Source organism: Hippichthys cyanospilos, chromosome 5, assembly GCF_059441005.1.
Source record: "Hippichthys cyanospilos isolate Australia breed blue-spotted pipefish chromosome 5, RoL_Hcya_1.0, whole genome shotgun sequence".
Lineage (NCBI taxonomy): Eukaryota > Metazoa > Chordata > Actinopteri > Syngnathiformes > Syngnathidae > Hippichthys > Hippichthys cyanospilos.
The window spans coordinates 10,069,556-10,091,443 of NC_142373.1; the positions used below are offsets into that span (position 1 = coordinate 10,069,556).

General features: G+C 40.8%; 2 protein-coding genes across 5 annotated transcripts in view; both read right to left on the reverse strand.

Moving 5' to 3' along the window:
* Window positions 1–485: 485 nt before the first annotated feature.
* sp3a (sp3a transcription factor) lies at window positions 486–7,686 on the reverse strand. Of its 2 annotated transcripts, XM_088415980.1 has the most exons (7): window positions 7,522–7,686; window positions 7,126–7,223; window positions 6,711–6,806; window positions 3,631–4,879; window positions 3,067–3,253; window positions 2,798–2,994; window positions 486–2,023 (listed from the first exon to the last, which is right to left on the reverse strand). In XM_088415980.1, the coding sequence occupies exons 1-7, from the start codon at window positions 7,526–7,528 to the stop codon at window positions 1,728–1,730; spliced, it is 2,130 nt and encodes a 709-aa protein (XP_088272106.1). In that variant the 5' UTR covers window positions 7,529–7,686; the 3' UTR covers window positions 486–1,727. The 2 variants fall into 2 exon arrangements, with proteins under 2 accessions (XP_088272106.1, XP_088272107.1); XM_088415981.1 differs by lacking the exon at window positions 6,711–6,806.
* A 1,209-nt stretch (window positions 7,687–8,895) lies between these two features.
* The window catches only part of LOC148423446 (uncharacterized), a 58,769-nt gene continuing 45,776 nt past the window's right edge, over window positions 8,896–21,888 (reverse strand). For all 3 annotated transcript variants that reach the window (XM_088415925.1, XM_088415926.1, XM_088415927.1), the window contains 4 exons: window positions 17,553–17,724; window positions 17,345–17,434; window positions 13,558–13,620; window positions 8,896–9,158 (listed from right to left, as the gene is read on the reverse strand). In XM_088415925.1, the coding sequence (XP_088272051.1) occupies window positions 9,112–9,158; window positions 13,558–13,620; window positions 17,345–17,434; window positions 17,553–17,724 (372 nt within the window). In that variant the 3' untranslated portion in view covers window positions 8,896–9,111. The remainder of the gene's footprint in view (window positions 9,159–13,557; window positions 13,621–17,344; window positions 17,435–17,552; window positions 17,725–21,888) is intronic.

Genomic DNA, 21,888 nt, shown 5'->3' on the forward strand with positions numbered 1-21,888 from the left:
AATCGAATCCCCGACCCACACCTTACTGCGCCGTTACCTTGTTGAGAACAATCAGAAAGAAAGCAAAATATGATGCAGTGCAATTCTACACGAGCTACAACCCCAATAATAAACAATGTAGAATGAATGTAATGACGAAAAATTTCTTACCTGCGATTTCAAATAGTGATGGAGTAACGCGCAGGTGTACTCACCCCTGCAAACGGTTCAATGTCACGAGTTTATCAAACATCTTATGCTTCAAATGTTTTCAATGGAGAGCTCACCTCCTGTTGGCCTCACTTGTCTTTTTTTTTTTGGAAGGTCAAGGGGTCAACCAGGCCTTGGCGTTGCTCCCTTGGCTGTAGTGACATCTGCTGGACCACACTGTTGGGGAGGAGGCTGCAGAGTTACAAGAACAAGAGAATTAAGAGAACAAAAACGTCAAAAAATAAAAGTAAACTTTTAAGTTCTTTCATATTTGGACACACACACAGAAAAAGCAATTTCAAGTGTAACAGAAATGTTTATATGACATTATGGACAGATTTCGTACAGTTCTGAAGTAAAAACTGCAATTCTTAGTACACAAGGGACTGTGTTTCAGTTGAGGACAATGTGTATATATAAAAAAGTAGCAAGTCCTCATTTCAACTGTTCCTTTAGATGTTGGGGCACAAATAAAAACATTTAACATGGGAATGCAACAATTCTTATATATATATATAAAAAAAAAAATCTAGACAGATTTGATGACATGGATGCAAAACAATGATTCATCATAAGAGAACATACTGTGATGTTCAAAATTTAAAGTACCATCTTCAAAATGACATTTACACTTAAATTGGACTGATTGTGAATTGCACAGCTGAGATGATTTGGTAAAAGAAATGAGGGTCATTAATAAATTTAAGAGGGCGGGGGAGGGGGAGGGGGAGGGGGGTCATGGCTAATTACTCATGGAAAGCAGGTATAATAGCGGTGCCGCCGTTCTTCTGAGCTTTTGGTCCGTCTGAAAAGGGTCGTCGCAAAAATGTGACATTACGAGGGATGGTTTTCCACCTGTGTTATGCAGTCAAAACTCACCCTGAGTTTTTAGGCAAATTTGGCAACTATCACCAAAAAACGGCTTAAAAAAAATCCTCCTCAAGTCTTTGCGAAAACTCATTTGCTTCCAATGAAGCCTTTAGTTGTAAACACGATATTATGTTGCCAACATATCTGTTGAAAAATATCAAATGATCCATTGACGCGTTGGTCCTTTTCAAGGTGAAATTCCAAAAATGTGATTGTTTCCATCCAAAAAAATTGCAGTGAAAATCGCTTGGCCGGATGCACGCCGAGTGCGGGGAAAATGAGGAAACACAAAAGCAAAACTTAAATAAACTTGATTTAGGGACAGTATATCAGTACGCAAACTCACAGGTGAAGCCTAGTATTGGCTTAAAGAAAAAATGGGGTGGGGGGGGTCATGTGAAAGTACGAAAGGGTGGAAAAATATTAAAGTTGATTGCGGACACTGTATACCTAGCCACTACACTACAGGTACATTGTACAAAATAAGGCATTTCCTTGTGTAATTACTGCAATGTCTTTTTCTATTCTTGACTCCGCTTCATAGCAGAGCAGACTTTCTCTGTTAATGATAAAATATATATCATCTTTTTTTTTTTTTTCTTTCTTCAAAGCTGTAATAAAAATGCAGGTAGGAGTATACGAGAATGCTGCGAGTTTGTGAGCGTCAATCACTCCATGACTTCGCTGGCCGCCAAAGTGGTGACGAGTTGCAGGGGGATCTCGGCGTTGGCCAGGATGTCCTGGGCGTTGTTGGAGCCCTGCTGGATGTTGGTGAGGATGAGGGTGGTCCCGCCCGGCGTGGTGATGAGGCTGTCCGAGGAGCCCGCCGACTCCACCGACGACGTCACCATGGCGCTGCCCGAGTTCACGCCTTTTTTGTTCTGGTGGGTTTTGATGTGCTTGGCCAGGTGGTCGCTCCTCATGAAGCGCTTGGAACATTCGGGGCACACGAACTTCTTCTCGCCTGACAAACAAGACGCGTTGGAGGTTTTAGGGACCGCGAAACATACAGTGGCTGTTAAAAAAAAAAAATTACATCTGACCCAAACGATGAGACCCCATTGGAAAGGCCAGGATGTCCTCCACTGAGCACAATTGGTCGGGTAACTCGTATGCGTCAAAAGCTATGGACCAAAAAAATGTCCACTACAGTGATATATAATTATCACATTTTAACTTACATCTAACCTCTAAGGCCAAATATTTAAAACCTGATATTTGTTCTATTGCAGATTCATGTATTGTATTGCTTGATCAAAAAATAAATAAAAAATACAAAAATAAATTAAAAAAAAAAGGATCTTGAAAAAAACATCCATTAAATGATGTTCAAAAAACTGCGAGGAAAAAAAATGCTATTATTTTTTTTCTTCAAAATTGCTCAGCCAAAGTTGCTCTTACAAGCTTTTCCGATCATTTATGTATATTTTTTCCACATTGTCGTTCCAAATAGCAGCCATCAGGAACATACTTAGAACCATGTATCCCGATTAGATTGAAGTCCATTGACCAAATGAACAAAAGTGCTTCACATAAACGCTCTAATCAGGATAAATTAGCGCAGTAATACATAGCGCTAGCAATGTTTTAAAAACATAGCGTGTTTTGCATTATAATAATAAGGAATGTAATTATTTTTGTTGTTTGTTGAGCTCTACGGTAAATTCCAGCTGAGCGATAAGAAATAGCTTAAAACACAATCAGGGAGGGCGAAATCCAAATGACGACCCTGGGGCACCTGTGTGTGTTCTCCTATGTCTCTGCAACTCGTCGCTGCGCGTGAACCTCTTCCCGCAGTACAACCAGGTGCAGACAAAAGGTCGCTCCCCGGAATGCCACCGCAGGTGCGCCCGCAGGTGCGACGTCTTTCCGTACACTTTGCCGCAGCCCGTGATGTGGCAGATGTGCTGCTTCTTCTTCCCGACGGCGGACCCCCTGCGGAACACCGCCCGGCAACAATGAGCATCCCGGAACGGTCGTGTAGTCGGTCCCGCGACGAGAACTCACCTCCCGCCAGACTCTTTACAGTTGGGGCAAGTGCACGCCACCCTACGTAGCCTCTTGCCTCCCAGGCCCACATAGTCCTCGTCCTCCACCAGCCTGACCTGAAGGTGGGACAGATCGCTGGTGTTTAGGGTGGAATCGGAGCTTAGCTGCCACTCTGCTGAGTCGGGCTCCTCCTTTATCCGGATGTCTGTAGAGTGCAGAAAAGTCACAGTTGGAGTCATACTGCTGTGTGCAATACGGTTGTATTCTTTTTCAAGGGGGGAAAAAAAACTGCGACGTCAGAAAAACATTTCAACATACATACATCGATCCAAAGAATTTAGCGAAAAAAAAAAAAGACTGATAATATACTAATTGAGGTTCATTGTACATGCAAGCAGGAAAGACTGCATTTTTGTTAATTTTCTGGCTTTGGTGAGAATTTCACAAAGGACAATAAAGGACAAACTGCACATGTTCATCACTCTTACAGCGTTGTTCAGAACTGAGCCTTAATATCTCCACAGAAGCAGACATATCTTAGCATTTAAGATCGTATTGTATTGCAAGCAATGAACGGCGTACCTCTCGGCATGTCTGTATTTCCTTGCTGTTGTGCCACCGAATTGACCGTCACCGTTTGCAGGCTGGGGATCTGGCCGGCGTTGACGCCGACCGGACTGGAACCCAGTGAGAGGGTCTGGACCGGAGCCAGCGTAATTTGCTGGGGGACGGTGGTGGGAAGCTGCAGGTTTTGCAGGTTCTGCACACCTTGCACCTGGAAGGTCTGCCACTGGATTTGGCCTGACGGGGTCACGGTCTGCGCTTGAATGATGAAGGTCCCGGGGTTGATGAGCTGAAGGTTTTGCACGCCCTGCCCGCCCGTAGGCACCGACTGGACCACCTGCCCGTTGGCGGCCTGCAGCGGCACCTGCTGCAACTGGACGACGGGCTGAGCGGATGTCGCCTGGATGGCCGAAGCTTGAGTCTGTTGGACGAAGCCCTGCTGGAGGCCGGCGTTGGAGTCGGCCTGCTGCGTGGACACGGATGTCAACGAAGCGTCTTGGGTCAGGCGGCCGGCTTCGCTGGCGGTATTGTGCAGCTGCGAGGAAGACGTCGGCACAAAAATCTCCGCGTTGGCATCGGTCACTGGTAGTGTTTGCGAGAGGTCGTCGCTGGTCTTCTCCCGATTCCCGGGGCCGCTCTCCGGCTGACTGGCCATGATCAACTGGCCGTCAGCGGTGACGCCAGTCGCTATAGTCTGCGCTCCGGACAAGCCCAGCGCGTCCAAGTCTATGCTGTTAATGGGAACAAAAGTGATGTTCCCCGGCAAACCCACAGGCACGTTAGTAACAACCTGACTCTGGTTGTTGAATGCGGAGCCGCCGATCGAAATCCCCTGGATCGGCTGGATATTCCCAGTCTGTGATATGAGGCTCTGGTTGTTGGTTAGAATGCTGGCAGCGGATGTCGCGCACAGACCCTGACTGCCGTCGGGCAAGATCTGAATCTGTCCCCCTGCGTCCTGACTCAGAGTTGCGGCGTCCATGCCCGAAGGGGCAAAGCTCAGCTGTCCGTCTGCAGACTGAATCTGAGGAATGACTTGGTACTGAATGTTAGGCACTGAATTGGCCGAGGCGGCGTCGTTTCCCGACGACACGAAAATCGGCTGACTCTGCAAACTCTGGAGAGGAAGAACGTACTGTCCGTTGGACGTTAATAATCCTTGGCCTTGGATTTGGATCATTCCGGGGTCATCTTTTGCAGCCGTGCTGGGAGCTAGCACCTCCCATTTATCAGACACCGTGAGCTGTGCCGATGTCTCATCTGTAACCTGTGAGAGAAAATGATGGGATATTACAGAAATTTGTAATATCAAAATTTGTATATCATTTGTGCATCGCGGGCAAATTACTGCCTTGGATGCAACATTTTTCAAAAAAAGCGCATTATTATTGTTGTCTAGTGCAAGGAGCCTTTAAACCATTTGCCCTTTGCGGTTTCATGTGCAACCTCCTGTCTTCAAATGTATGATTGACAGGTATCTTTTAGGTAAATACTATTTTGCATGCAAGAGATTGGAAAATGTAACGTCAAAACCAACAGCAAATAAAACGTCTAAAGGAAACGTAGTAATTGATAATGCTAGATTTTCTTGTCATAACCAAGCTCTAGAATGAATCATGTCTTTACACAAGTTTGATTTATCCATCTGATAAGTTCTGTAAAATGTGGTATAACAATACTATTATATCAATAATATATTATAATCAATAAAAACATGAATGTTGATGCTGGGGTCCTCAAAAAAAAAAAAAATAAACTGCTCAAGTGGGAGTTGAACATTCCATTCCTAAAGAAACAACTATCCTTCTGTACCCAAGAATTTAGAAATACATTCTTTTGAAGTGCCGATGATATCGCCCAACTCCAATCCTCGTCTCGGGAGACCCTGCGCTGCTTGCGTCGCGCTGTTATACATGACCGGACCGGTGTCAAAAAACACCCGCATCCTCACTAGGGGGGGTTGGAAGCGTATGTTCTTATCTTTTGTTGCCTTCTTCGCAGGGATGGTATTCCGTCCTTCTGCTCGGCGCTTCCATGGAGTAATCGTGGCCGAAAATGACTGGTTTATTTTGAATCCGGAGCCGCCTCTTCCACGCGCCTCGGATGGTCCGCTCTTTAGCGGAGTACCGGAGAAAGCGGACCACCATGGAACGATGGAGGGAACTAGACGGGGGTTTCGGGCTTAGTGCGCGTTTGATTCCCACGTCTGGGCCCATTTCTTCACCCAGCTCCGCCTTGAGAAACTTTTCGATCAAAGTCGTGGCGGAAGTGACTTTGTTTCTATGTTTTTTGCCAAATATAAAGTAATACAGCAAATATAGCAGTTGGAGGTAACAAATGCTATTTTAAGCATTATTATTTTTTAAACTAATTAGCCGATAAATAGGTTATATGAATGTTTTTTCCAAACATCAACATTGGCCACAAAAAAGCCCAGATCCATCAAGCTCTTATATACATAACAAGGATTTTTCTGTCTTTTTTTTTTGGCAAATGTGAAGTAATATGGTCATCTCAATATAAATATGTATTTTGGCCCCAGCTTGATGTTTGGAATTTACAAAGAAAAAGTTCCACATTAAAAATCCTGAACCCCCATGGACAATGGAATTAAAACATTGGTTAGAAATCGCTGCATTTACAGGACAGTATTTGAATATGGGCCAATAGAACGGGACCATTCGGTGACATTTTTCAATTTCGTGCTTTTTTTTAATGCTATCATATCGCAGCGTGATATTCAGTTTTATTCTGTATATCACGCGTCAAAACACAAATAGCACGAAAAAAAATCAACTGGCGCCGCTTTATTGCCTTCGACATGGCTTCTTGGTGAGGCCCTGCGGCAGGATCTTTTCTTGCTTCTCTGTAAAATTTGCATTTCCATCAAGTGGTCCACACCCATTTCCAACATCTGTCAGGCAACGCTGCGTTTAATATGAATCAATTATTCCTGGAAATTCTACGCAAATACCAACACGACGAACTAAATTAAATGATCAATGAGCTGGTGCCTGTTGTGGTGAACTACCTTCTGATGGAGGATGCATGATCTGATGCTTCACATTCTAACATTTCTACCAGAGGTGCCGACTTACCACACCAGTGGCAGCACCTCTGTCCACCTCTGATGCCGGTGAGCCAACCTTAGTGCAGGTGCTTGCAAGCAGGTCGAGGGATGATGACTCAATGTCCTACCCATCATGTGCAAGTTTAAGGGGAAAAAATTGAGTGGCCGTTAGTGTGGGCCAGAAAAAAGTGATGTGTCACACAAGTGTAGCTAGGAATTAACATGCTTTAGTTGAGCCCCTCAGACACCAATTCACGTCATGTTTACATGTGTTGGAGCTTTTCAGGCGGTCTCTTTGCCAGGAGCCGAGAAAGAAGGCGGGATTTTTGCACCGCCTGAGAGGAAGCGTTGTCTGAGGGGTTCAAAACCCCTCCAAACTTTGCACCCGAGAGCCGCCGGCTACCCCGCGTGTTGTGCACGAAAATGCCGCAAGGATCTCTCACCTGATTGCCCGTGCCGTCATCATGTTGTAAAAAGTTGCTCTGGCTGCTGTTTACGTCCAAAGCTGCCATTTCGTCTGCTTTCAGTGGCTGCTCTGGCGCTGTGAAGGACAACATACTAGTTCGAAGGATCTGAACAAAGCTCGTCCCCAAGTCGAAAGGCGAAGCAGTTTACAACAGTCAACTTGCATGCGTTTAGAAGAAAAAAATCGGCAGAGTGGTGCAGCGATAATTGGTTCGTGTCTAGAAGGAGCTAACGCGATTAGCTACTAGCATAGCGTTAGCGGCTAACTCCGTCGCTGATTAGCCGTGTTCAAGCTAGCATGCTAGCGGGCTAATTTAGCCCGAGGATGCCTGTTAGCATTACGTGGGTGAGAAATAGGATGAAAAATTCCATACCAGTCATGGCGTGACTTGCCGTTAAACGGAGAGTTTCGACAGCTACAACCAACCCGACATGGCCGGCAGTTAGTATTGACAGCAACCGCGTACAATTAAGTGATAACTGTCAAGATTTGTTTCTATTTTGATTGACTGGCGGTAAGCAACACAAAGGGTGGGGCCTCCACTGTTGACTGGAGTGGTGGCGTCATACACAGGAAGTTCCGCCTTCTTTACATATACCGTGTTGGATTGGGTGACACTTTCAAGCGTCGTATCCTGATTTGCTGATGATAACACCAATCATTCCGTGGCACATTTTTTTCCTGTTCTGCATTTTGTCACGTTACCAGTGCGATTATGATTGTTGATATGACTACTGAGTTAGAGAACGCTTTTTTAACTTCATATCTACTGAAATTAATGGAAAAAGCAGCATCTTTACATGCTTACCAACTGTTCTAGAAAACGCGTTGAGAAACAAGCACATTGTTCACATGCCAATATAACGCACTGTACAGTTTTGCAAGATTTTTTTATGCAAAGCGACATATTTAACAATATAGGTAACGATTAACTAATTAGCAAAAAGTGGCTATGTGCGGGTTAATGATCCACCTTTTGCCATCTAGTAGGAAAGGATTTGCTTTACACAATATGTGGCCAGCATAGACAGGCGAAAAGGTAACTATTATCCTATTTATTAATTTCCTGCAAAAAATATTCACATAACGTTGATATAATTTCCTCAGTATGTTTCAAAACAATTGATAAGATTTACTGAATTAAATGATTGCGCATTTTAGATTTCGGTTTCCTCATAATCATTGCATTCAATTATCAGTTTTCAAATAGAGGAATCTGATTCTTAATAACGCAATTTAAGGTCAAGGAAATGCGTATCATTTCACCCTCACAGCCCTTGCACACATCGCATTGTGAGAATCCAATGGACTGAGCTTGTGCATGTTATTGTGTCTGCCTGTGATGCTATCAGGACCCCACTTCCGATTTTTTTTTCCGTGTGTCAGTTCCTCCGAGTGCACTGCTGCGGTGAGGCTATTTCTCTCAACCTTCAATTCAAACTTGGCCCATTACAGCCAGAGTACAAAAGCACTTTCTGTGCACTCAGGAGCTCACAGCAGTGAATGGTGGATATTTCCAATCACTTCACTGTCAATCCAAGTGTCAAGTAAACACAGACCATTGCCAACAGCTTTAAGGGGAAAAAAAAAAAAAAAACAACCTTCAGCTATATCTGTCTTACTCCGGAGACTTTGGAAAGGTATAAACAATTTGCAAGAACTCCAAAGTTAAAAAGCTCAGTCCGATATCCCTAAAAGCTGGATGCAAAATCGTGGTGGCAAACATTAGGCTGACACATTTGGCTTTTCACTTTTTTTTTTATTATTGAAGACATTTTGTCGCTGTTGTTGAGACATAGGGTGCCTGAGTCCACAGTGTTTCACATCAACATATTAACAATTGCTGTCACAGGTCGTGAGGGAGCCCACAGAGACAAAGTGTCCTGCTGGAGGCACCATGAGGGACACTGTAAATGGAACTTGAGCCAGACAGATGAAATTGGTGCAGCGTGGAGACATGTGGCTAGAATATCCAATGAGCGAGAAGAGGCGTTTGAAAACGGACAGCACCTGAAACACAAACATTTTTGGATCATAGATTTTTAAGAAAGCATATCACTTATGAATATTCATGTGCTGGTCCGAATCACATACTGCTTTGCTGATTTTTCTTGTGCACTTTAAACAATAACCACAGAAGAAGATTAGGGTAAGTGAAGGAGAAAAATGCTGGCAGGATGATGATTTTTTGTCTCAGAATTCGGACTTTAATGTCAGAATTTCCACTGAGAAGTCAACATTCTAGCTTTATTGTCAGAATACCCACTTCAAAGTCAAAATTCTGACTTTAAAGTGTTTATTCAGACCTTAAAATCAGAATTCAGATTTTATTCTTGGGAGTCAGAAGTCTCAAATTTGGACTTTACTCTGAATTCTGATTGTAAAGTTAGAATTCTGACTTTATTTGCAGGATTTTAAATTAATTCTGAGAAATCTAAAACTGTATTTCTCCTCAGAATAGTTAGGAGTTCTCTGAATATTGAATAAAAATTCATAAAAGTCAGAATTCACACTTGACATTGAAGTCAGAAAGTCTGAGAATCAGTCAGAATTCTGACATTAAAGTCGGAATTTTGATTTATTTTGGCTTTCTTACTCTAACGTCAGAATTTGAAGTAAGACTCCTGCAATTTCTTTTAAAATCACTGATTCTTATTTTCTTTCATATGAGAGCTTAAAAAAAACAAAAAAAGCTAATTAGTCCCAAAGTAAACCAAGTGATAATTCATTGTTTTTGTGATGTAAAACATTTTTGGACTCAATCATTTACACTTTAGCGGAGTAGCTCCATTATGGCAAAAATAAATACATAAATAAACGAATAAAGTATGTATTACTGTCTACGTCTCGTACTACAAAAAATTTGTTGGAGAACAATGGCAGCATGGTATCCATTTTACTGGCCTCCACAATAAACAATGAATAATGGAAAAAAACAAAATACACAACTATTGAATTACGCAAACATTAATATTTATTTGTCCCAAGGACTCTTTGTTTAAAGATCTTTAGTGTGTTATTTACCAGAGCACTTTGTGTTTTTTTTCCCCCCTTTTATGTGTCTTTTAAAAGGGCGCTTTCCACTTTGTGGTTTTTTTTTGGTTTGATGGCACTGCGGTTTGTCGGGCCCGAGTGGCACCGCTTGATTGATGGTGCTGACAGTTCGTATCAACCGAGGGAGAATTTGTCGCGGTTCTGCTTTTATGTTGTCGAACTCTTTTGCCCCTTAGGCAACATGTATATTCAATGTTCTTGAAAGTCACTCGGATTTTTGACAATTATTCAATCAGACCTAATGAAAACAAGGTTGAACTATTGCCACACAACTGTGCAAGTTTCACCATTGAACAATAATACACTACATAGGCTTCATAAGAAGTGATAATGATTTTGAATGATTTAACGGGGCGGTTTGCAATTTTCAAACTGCTGCAAAGAATGCCTTGCTTCACGGCTGCTATTGCGTTCGCTTTCCAATGCATTGGTTTATTGTGACTTAAATTCGAGGTACAAAATGGGGCAAGAAAGTGTTTACATTTCCACAAATCAATTTACTCAGTGGCAAAATGGAAACAGTTTACAGGATTAATTGCCCCCACTACCTCTTTTGGAGGAAACAGTTAGCTTGTTTTGTTATGTTCGCTAATATTACTGACATAAAACCTACAAATATATATGCTAAAGTTGTTCCAAATTTCTGTTTCGCTATCTTATTTTGCTGTGCAGATTAACATTGTTGCCATAAAAGTCAATGATTTATATTTTAAGGTTGTTCTCCTGTGCTGTTTTGCTAGCTTACTTTTTGTGCTAACATTGTTGCCATAAATGCTTAAATTTACTGCTATGCTAGCCCATTTTTTGTACAAATATTGACATAAAGGTCAATAATTTATATTTTCTTAACTTTCTATTTTGTTAGCCTATTTTCCTGTGCTGACAAACATTGTTGCCATAAAATTCAATGATTATATTTGAAAGTTGTTCTAGCGTACTGTTTTGCTATTGTAATTTTGGTGTGAACTATCATTGTTGCAATAATTTGCAATGAAACCTATTCAAATTTACTGTTTTAATCGCTTGCTTTGTCCTGCTAAAAATGTTGCTATAAATGTCAATAATTTACATTTAAACTTGATTCAATGTACTGTTTTGCATGCTTACTGTTTTTGCTAGCTAACATTGTTGCAATAATTGTGATTAATTGGCATTTTAAACTGTTTCCAATGCAGTTTTTTTTACCCCATTCATCTCTGAATTTTGATCCAAAATGAACAATTTCAATAGTGTTCAACTTTAGACGTCCTCCAGACTTTCATGCAATATGGCCAGTGTCATTTTTTTACCCTAGAGATTTAAAACAATGTATCAACATCAAAATAAGACATTAGTTTAGCTTTAAACATGTGCATCATCGCACTAAATATCATCATTATGCCTCCTGAAATAATTATGTCATTTTATGAATAACAAAACCGGACCGCAGATGAGCAACTCGGGCATCCTCAAGACATACGATCGGATGCGGTCGACGCCGTCATCAATCATCATCAGATTTGTCTCAAGTCTCCGTTGTGGTCTCTGAGGGGCTTTGCATGGTTTCAATCAAAAAGGAGTCACGTAAAAACAACACATTGACGTATGGAATCCAGCGCAAGTTAACGGCGACAGTTTTCCTACCAAGACTTCCTGCCGCGTGAAACGCTTAAAGCCGAGACACAAAGGCTAAAGTCTAACGCTATTCACGACACGGAAAGAGTCTTTCACAACATCTCAGTACAATAAACAGCAACCTATATTTTAGCACTGATCTAGAACCTGGATGACTATAATCCTGCTTATTTCCATGACAAACGCGACGCTTGCTAGCTCGCAAAGATGCACTGCAACATCCAAAACATCTTGGCCCGAAATCTGGATATGCAATAGTATTTCTGAAAAATTACCATTTTATTCAATCTTTTTTCCCCGCCATCAAAAGAGCATTTTGTTCTCCGCGGCTTTCACGGTTACAAGAGATTGGGAAAAAGCACTGCTGATCTAGTGCTCTTTGTGCGGACTCCTACTGAGAATGCAATCTTACTTTGGCTGTGGCCGTGCCATTCCATCAACATAAACGCTTCGCAAACACTTACACACAAAGTATCGGGAGAGGGAAAAAAAATACGACTTTGACGCGAATCATTTTCTGGTTGTACTTGTATTTGTATGGAATAACATGAAATATAACAATATTAAACAGGATTTGAACGTGTGAACGCTTATTTTTTCATTAAGGATTCAGAGTCCACACTTTTACTGTTCGTTTTGTTTGTTTGTTTTTCAGTTTTTGCCAATTGAATTGCAAAGTTACTTTTAGTATATGAATTATATTCCACAACTGAAATTCCACTCATCAATTGCCATCTAAAAGCATGAAGACATTAAGTCATTTGAAATATTAAAAAGACATATTTTCCACCCCTTAAGCAATGTCTTAACCCCTTCACTCCCATTGGGACAATGTGTCCCACATCAATGCAATGTGCTTCTGATAGATGTCTGCCATCTAGTGTGAAGAATGATATTGCAACTTAAAACAGATCATTGTGGCCTGTTGAATAGAACCCTAGTTTACATGCAAACAGTACAACATTTCAAGCTTCCCAATATGTACGCTTTTCAACGTGTCAAACAGCTGCACGGTTTGAGATTGACAGAAATGTACATTTCTTCAAAGAAGTGCATTTTTTTCTGTGCCATTATTGCCACAGACGACGTTATAAATGATGCTCTTCTCCGCATCAAGAGCGTCCTTACCGTAATTTATCAAATCACAAAACAAGAGTACTCCGAAAGGTCAACTCCATCACTTTCCAAGCGACAGTTTAAAATGACCACTTCCTCGGCCGAAACTCACCGCGTTACGACCCCCCCCCCCCCCCCCCCCAAATCAGCGTCCCTTAACAAATTTAATTACAATAGTCCCCACTGTGCTGCAGTCAGTGTCAGCTGCGTCTTTTTAATTCTCTAATCAGCGGCGGGCAGAGGCGCTATCACGGCGACCATGCCGCTCTCCACTCGATACAGACATCCCAAAACACTCACAGGTTGGTTTTGTCAAATGTTTTATTGAGTGTAGACATCTGGCCTACTGTAAAACATGCATTATCTGCACGAGTGGGGAGAGGAGCAGGTGGCATTGTCCCCGCTGTCAGCTGTGACAGTGCTAGCAGCCGTGATGGAGATTAATGAAGTATCTGGAGAGTAATATGCTCCTTACAATTTGGAGTAGGGGGCTGATCCCGATCTTAAATAGCAAAGCTGTCAGAGTTTAGTCAACCTGCGCCTTGGCGTACAGCCGGATTTGATCCTACAGGATGTGAAGAAAAAAGGGAAAAAAAGAAAGCGGCGGCGGCGGAGTTTGTCAGACCTGCGCTGCAACAGTCACGCCAACTGTCTCCATCTTCAGCATCAGCATCGCCCCTCATGAGGTCTGTAATAAAATGGAAGAAGAAAAAAAACAAACAAACTGAACATCATACAACAATTTGAAATAAATGGTGAAGTACTCACTGTTAAAAAAACAACACAAACATCTAACATAAAATTCCAAATTAAGCCCCTCAAAATTAAAATTTTGCTAATGTAAAAATGAGCCTTAACACATTTTCAACAAAGAAATAAACATTTACACTTTTCAGAACAAATTTTTCCCTTGCTTAAAGATGTCAGGTAAACGAACTAAATTTTTGGGAGGAAACAGCTAGCCTACTTTGTTGCGCTGACAAACATTGCTGCCATAAATGCCAAATGATTTGCAAGCATACGTTAATGTGTTACCTAACATTGTTGCCATAAAAGTCGATAATAATTTACATTTTGAAATTGTTCTAACTTTCTGGTTTGCTAGCTTACATTTAGTGCCAAGTAACACTCTTGCCACAAATGTCACAAATTTTTAACTGAAGTTGTTCCAAATTACTGTTTTGCTAGCTTACTTTTGTTTTGCTAATGACCATTGTTGCTATAAATCAACAATGTTACAACTTGCGGTTTTGCTGTCTTACTTTGTTGTGCTAGCTAGTATAGGTCCCATAAATGTCAATAATTAATATATATTTTAAAGTTGCTCCCATTTTGGGGTTTACTAGATTACTAGATTACCTTTTGCGCTATGTAACATTGCTGTCATAAATGTCGATAAATTAAATTCAAAGTCAAGTAAACTTACTGTTTTGCTAGCTTACCTAATTGTGCTAACTAACATTGTTCCCATTAATGTCAATTGTTATTTTTTATTTTAAAGTTGTTCCTATTTTGGGGATTGCTGGATTACGTTTTGCGCTATGTAACGTTGCTGTCATAAATGTCGATAAGTTATATTCAAAGTTGTGTAAACTTACTGTTTTGCTAGCTTGCTTTGTTGCACTAACAACGCTGCCATAAATGTCAATGACTTATATTTTAAAATGGTTTCAATTTACTGTTTTAGCTACCTTACTTTGTTTTACCAACTAACATTGTTGTCATTGTTACTGTTTTGCTAGCTTACTTTGTTTAACCAACTTACATTGTTGTCATTGTTACTGTTTTGCTAGCTTGCTTTGTTGCACTAACACTGCTGACGTAAATGTCAATAAGTTACATTTTAAAGTAGTTTCAACATACTTTCAAGCTAGCTTACTTTGTTTTACCGACTAACGTAGTTATACATGTTAATAATTTATAAAACTATTACAACTCACTGTTTGGTAGCTTATTTGTTGTTTGCGAAGATTGTTGCAATAAATGGCAATGGTTTATATTTTCGAGTTGTTCCAAATCACTGTTTTAACCCGAAAAGAAATGACAAGTCGTGTTTTTTACAATGCATAGAAGGATCGGTACAGCTATTCATTAATTGTCACATTAAATATTCTCCTTGTAGCAATAATTGAAAGTAATAGAGCAAGACTAGCTTCTGGTCTCTTTTATTTCCTCTAATAACGCTGTCACTTTTTATGTCTTTTTCTCTAGCCTCCACAAATGCGCGCACACACACCAGCACACACATTCACGTCCCTCCGTGTTTTGCTAGAGGGGCGCCTAAATTCCCACTGTGAGAAAAATCCTCTCTTTTGCTCATTCAACTGTCGTGCGCGCGGGCACAAAATGTTAATGCGCCTTTGATTGCGGTGCCATCAAACTTCTGAAGGAAACGGAACAAGTTCTAACATTTCCTTTGTGTACAGTAAGTATTTGTTCCCCTTCCCGGCAAACTCCAAATAATTGACTTGAAGTGCTAATATGGACAGGTTTATGCATTCGGCTCCTGAACAGCGTGCAATTAATTAGAAGAATCAATGTCCCTTTAAAGGCTCAGGGGACCATTTAATCCAAGCTCAATACTACCAGAAACACTGGTTGGAGAGGGAGACAGGGGGGGAAAAAAAAAAAAAAAAAATCAATGGCTATTTGTGATTCCTGAGTATGTATTAAAGCAGACACGTCTAACTGGTTCATTTGCACTTGAAAGCAGCCATCTGGAGCAGCAAGCTTGGCTTAAGCAGATATGATTACTAATAATGTGATACCCCCCGTACATTGGCCCCATTCAAGGCGGCCCATTCCCACAACTGGCATTAAATAGACCTTAATGCCACAGTCAGAAATGTTCTTATGAGGCCCAAAGAGGGATCAGTGAGAGAGCGCGCCGCCGCGAGGACCCGACACTCGGATCGCCACCTCGGACAACAATGGCGGAACTCCCCCTGGGACGGACACGTTTCGCTCTTTGTTTGCGGCTTATGAAGGGTGTGCACAATACACTGCCGCTGCATTAAATATCAAATAGCTTTTTTTTAAAAAAAAAAGTCTTGAATGAAAAGGAGATTTAAATGATTTCATGGTATGTCCGCTTGTGTCGGGATAATTGAATTAGCGGTGTGTAAGCGAGACGGCGGTGCTATACTACACTCGTACAAGGATTTGTTTTTGCTGAGGATTTACTTGCATTTCTCAACAGAAACGTGTTAAAAGTTGAATGTTATGCTTGATTCATTTCCTCGTAGAAAAAAAACGGTGTGTTCAAGCTACAGCCCAGGGACTATTCGCGGCCCGCCATGCACTTTTCAGAGGCCTGTGACAAAATGACTGAAATTACTATTTAAACTTGGCTAATCTTGACATCTATCTTTCTTTGGCTTTTTGTCAGTGACTCCCTTCTAAGGTGCAAAGTGATCAGAGCAACAGAAAAAAATATATATATTTGATCATATAGCAAGCGTAGAAGGAAGAATATTGGAATATACGTGCATATATATATATATATATATATATATATATATATATATATATATATATATATATATATATATATATATATATATATATATATATATTAGGGCTTTAAAAAAAATAAAAGATAATAAAAAAATAAAAGTTAATGCTTCAACTTTGACAACCCTTATATATACATATACATGGAGGTGGGTAAAAAAATCTAGTTTAAAAAACATTATAGCAATTGGAATGTTGCCAAGTTGAAATCCTTAGCTTTGAGAAAAACATGTTCAACAAGTTTTGCAAAAAAAAAAAAAAAATCCATATACCATCTTTCTGCATAATTATCTGATGTTATGGCCTGCGGCTTATAGTCGGGTGCGGCTTATCTGTGATTAAAAAATGTATATATATATATATATATATATATATATATATATATATATATATATATATATATATGTATATATATATATTGTATATATCAAATTGTTGTTTTTTTTTTAAGTCACTTGCATATATTGTTAAATAACCACTGAAAAACAGCATTTAAGAAAATCCAGTGGCCTCCCACAAAACAAGATATACATGATTTGCTACTTATCCTTGAAGCGGAGCCCATTTGCGGAATTTCACAGCTGATTTAACTTGCCGCTTTCGATCACTGTCGCATTACCGCCGCCGCCACTTTGCCAACCGTAGCCAAACGGCTCGGCATTGTCAATCGTCTGAAAGATCATGGCTGAGCTTCCGCCATCCGCCCAAGGCCCGTGTGGCCATAAAGATATGCAGAGCTGGACCACAACGGCAGTGTTTAGAACCGGGAGCGCCGGGCGGACTTGACAGGAGGAGCGCACTAATTTCTTCCCCCGAGTAAAAGCGCCGAGCGGTTTCCGGCGGCAGACTTGTCGGCCGGACCCGTCACGGGAGACTCGGCCTCATCTCCGATCGCTCACCTTGACAGCGTTCCTCTTTCAAATCCTGGAATTTCATTACTTGCGCCATAATGAAGCCCTTCAAGTCGGCGCTGGATCTTCTCCGCGAGCCTGCGGGGTTTTTCCGTCGGGGAGCCGAGCGAGGAAAAAGAGCAAACGTATTGTTTCGGGGAAGACGAATTACAGAGCGTGAACAAGATGGCGTCCGATGAGACGATAGCATACGTACGTTTTGTTTTGGGGCCTGAAATCTCGATTCCCGGAGAGCCTTCGAGCGTATTTTCCCCGGACAGCGCGGACGGCGATAAGAAGTCAGCCTCGCTATCAGCGCATTTTGCTTCCCGCTCCTTGTTGCTATTGATTTCTGCACCAGTAATCTCGTCTCGGCTCGATGCTTGGCTCTGTGGTCACAAGGGCAAGAAGAAGTCGGCGTTGCGGCGAGGGGCCAGGACAGACGCTTTAGATAGTGTTTGGTAATTCACAGCTGATTCCAGAACATCTCACAGTTTGAAGCAATAAAGCAGATGGTATTAAGTTCAGAAGGAAGGGGGAAATGCTGCTTTGTACTTGAAGGGAGTTCTGCTGCGCATTTACTCAGCATGACAATGGCTGCTTTGGAGTGCCGCTTTTATGTCGGAGGAAAAGTTGTTCACCCGAACCACGTAATGGCACGGAACTTTACTTATTCGCTCCCAGGTACTTGTTTAGTCCTTGTGGCGTTATGTTACAAATTATGAAGAAAATAATTCATTTGATTTTTTTTATTCATGAGAAAAAAAAAAACAAACATGAGGGAGCTGAAATTTCCAGCAGATGATTAAAACATGTAAAATTTCAAAATGTGGCATTTCTATGGGATTGTTGCAGGATGCGCAAGATTTTGTGTACAAAACTGTTGTTGTTAACTGAGCTCTAATGCTGCACCTGAGGAAATTCGGAATTACGAGTTTTTCGATTTCCCGCGCGTAAAAGTGCATTTGAACGTCCCCCTGAACTTTGCAGTCCGAGTTGCCAAGTTGTAGAAAAAAAACAAAAAAACGAACCCTGACTTCGCTGACCGGACCGTGAATGCAAAACCAGATTCGAAACATAAATTGATCTCTTTCTTTATTACTGCATTAATGCTTAAGGTTTGCTGGAGGTCAAAATGTGTTGTGATGAACCACAATATATATTAAAAAAAAAAAATGATCAAGATCAGCCATCTTTGTTGTTTGCAATGAGGTTGGATTGGGACAATTCCGGTGGGATGAATCAAGACTTCCACCTTCCTTGAATGCAGCATTAGCAACTGTGATGTCATTTTCTGTTGGCAGCAATTCCTGATATTTTGTGCATTTTTTTCTGCAGTTACTATCTCTATTTTAGTGGAATGCTCATTTTTATCTGATGTATTGACACTATTGACCAAAAGATGGCAGCAATCTTTTGCAAAGGATAAAGAATATATGCCAGTGAACAATGATATATTGCCTTTCCCCATGTGTTATTACATCATTTGTGTTCTCCATGCTAAAAGCGTAGACTCACTGATGCTATTTGTCTATGGCATTTCACATGTTTTGTTAGCATTAAGCTAAGCAGCGCCAAGCCTGGTGTGCGGTGCGGATTGTTTTAAAGACACAATGCCCAATTGTTTCTTTTACGATTGACGGTAAACGTCAACTTCGAGTGGCAATAAACAGCTTGAGATCTCAAATTTATTGTAAACTGCTGCTTATGCGACCCACGCTTGTATCTCAAAGCATGACCGGAAAATGGATTTGTGACATTTTAGCATGTTTTTATTGAGAAAAACAGATCGCATGGTCCATAGATTTTCTTTGCTTGTTTCCCTTAATGTGTCTTAGCATGTAGATGTTTTTAAGCGGGCCTAAAATGATCACGACCCAGCGTTAAACTGCATTCAATCAAAATTGAACTTCGGCTGTAAATTCCGACGATAATTCACACGTAATAAAAACACTGCGGGTTTTGGAAATATTTTGTTCCCCCAGAGTCCTCTAAGACCTCACGGATGACTGATGTCCAATTTATATGCACGCAAATCAAACCGGCCGGCGATGACAAACGAGCCTAGCGAGTGACGAACGCGTGTATCACCGGGACTCGTCAAGCTCTCCTGCTCCCCCGCGAATCTTTGCCTGTGTGCTCAGGAACTGTTGAACGCTTTTAATTAAGCATCTAATCAGGCCGGGGTCAACATATTTCATGCCACGAGAATGATGCGTATTTAATGGCGCTAATACATTACCATCTCTTTGCAATCTCACTGACTGAGTACTTGTGCGCTTAACTACTATTAATCAGCATCAACGTCTATGTGGAGGGAAAAGGAGAAAGGGAGGTGTTTTATTTTTTTATTTTTTATTTTTTTTAATATGCTACATTACAAGAGATGCAGATTGTTCTTGTTAAAAGCAAGGCTGATAGATAATGCTCACCTCCAGCCTGCCTAATAAAGCATATTAAAGGACTGGGGAACATAATGTTACTGAGTGTAGTTTTTACAGTGTAAGATATATTGGCTTAATATTGTTACTCGCTGATGCCTGCCTGACGAAATGCTGCAAAAAGTGACTGTGGCTGCTGGTAATCTGTTATGTCACCAACAACAACAACCTTTGAAGTGTTTCATGGCTTTTTTTTTTCTTTTATAGAATAAATAATGGCGCCATCAGTCATGCTGTGGGAAGAGTTAAAGTGGTGATGTCACCACAGAGAAATGCAAGGTGAGCTCATGTCTGGTTCTAGTAGAGTCTAAGACAGTGACAGTACCCCTGGGGTACTTGAAGGAACTACATGGGGTACTCAGGATAAGTAAAACAAGCAAACATACATGCAAAAGTCGGTTAAAATCATGATTGCATTTACTAATGGTTTCAGGGAAATATAAGTTCATAAAACAAATGTTATGTTGAATTCAATTTTATTAGTGTAAAAAGTCAGATTCTCCCCCATACTAGAATGGTTGGACCCAACTTGTCACGTGCCACCTCTCGTTACCTGTCAAGTTAATGATTTATTTTCGTGAACACAGCTCTACTGTTCTAAACTTTAATTGGAATATTTTTCTGTGGACAAATATTTATCATTATTTATTTTTGAGAACAGGTCTGACACATTATGTTGACTATTTTTTGGGAGCAATTTAGTTCATTTATTTTTTGTGACGAGATCTCTACTATAATCCCAAAACAGGCTGCTTTTTTTGCTGATTTTTTTTTGTGGACAAATATTGATGTATAATTATTTATCTTTGAGAATAGGTCTAACACTTTGCGTTGATCATTTTTTTGTGAAGAGATATTTATGAATAATTAATGATTTATTCTGTGAACAGATCTCTTTTCTTCACCCCAAAAAAGGACACTTAATATTTAATATTTTTCTACAGACAAATATTGATTTTATATATATATATATATATATATATATATATATATATATATATATATATATATATATATATATATATATATATATATATATATATATATATATATATATATATATATATATAACTGGGGTGATTTTTAGGAAAAAACAATTTTGGTAGGAGCCCAACCTGAAAGAATAATTGATTTAAAAAGATGTTTTTCTTTCTCCATTGCATTTTAAAAGCAGCAAACCGCATTGTTCATTTTTGTCAACATCTGTATCGACGCGAGCGCGGCAATCCCTTAACACAAAGCTCTCAGCCGGCCGGGGCTGCGTACCCGGAGACACGGAGGGAGGAGGCCCCCCAAACAGAGGAATGAAAAGCGACATCAATTTTGCCGCAGACATCTTCCGTCACACAGATTAGGCAGGCACAATGCGCGGGCTCCTTATCTCCGGCGGCAGGAGGAGGGCAGGCAGATCTGCACGGGATGGAAACATTCTCATGGACGTAATGGGCAAAATCAATTGTTGCCCTCCTCAATCAATGCGGCCCCCACTTTCACTGTTCAGCAGCTCGCCAGTAATTGAAGTTATCCTGGGCCTGTAATGACCGCCTAAAGCGCAACCGTGACAAAGTTGAGAGTGTGTGATATCAGCGAGGCCGCCAGCAGGGTGGAACGCGCCGCTCCCGGGCTATCTGTTGGGGGGTCCCCGTGCGCGCGCCGCGTCGCGAGGGGAGAAGTACTCCAGATGCGGGGCGGCGCCACCTGCTTTTATGTTGCTCGCGGGAGACAGACGCGCGTTTGGACGGCTATACTTGTGAGGACGTACCGAATGCACTTTCTAGATCCTCACCCTAACCTTGAATTTACCCCGCAATTATTTACTTTTTTACTTTTTTTTCAAGGAAATAAGGTATAGGATGAAAATTCTTTCAAGTTGACCTTTTTTTTGGGGGGGGGGGGGGGTACTTTAAACTGTCAAAATTAATCGAAAACTAATCGATTATCTATTTTAATAATCGAGTAATCGTTAGGAGACATTCACTTAAATTTAATGTCCTCTAATTTCAACCTCTAACAGTAAATATTGACGTTTAATCAAAATTTGCAAACATCATTTACATTTGATGAACCGATGATCGACATCAGTTTAAAAAAGTTGAATACATCATCAAAGCC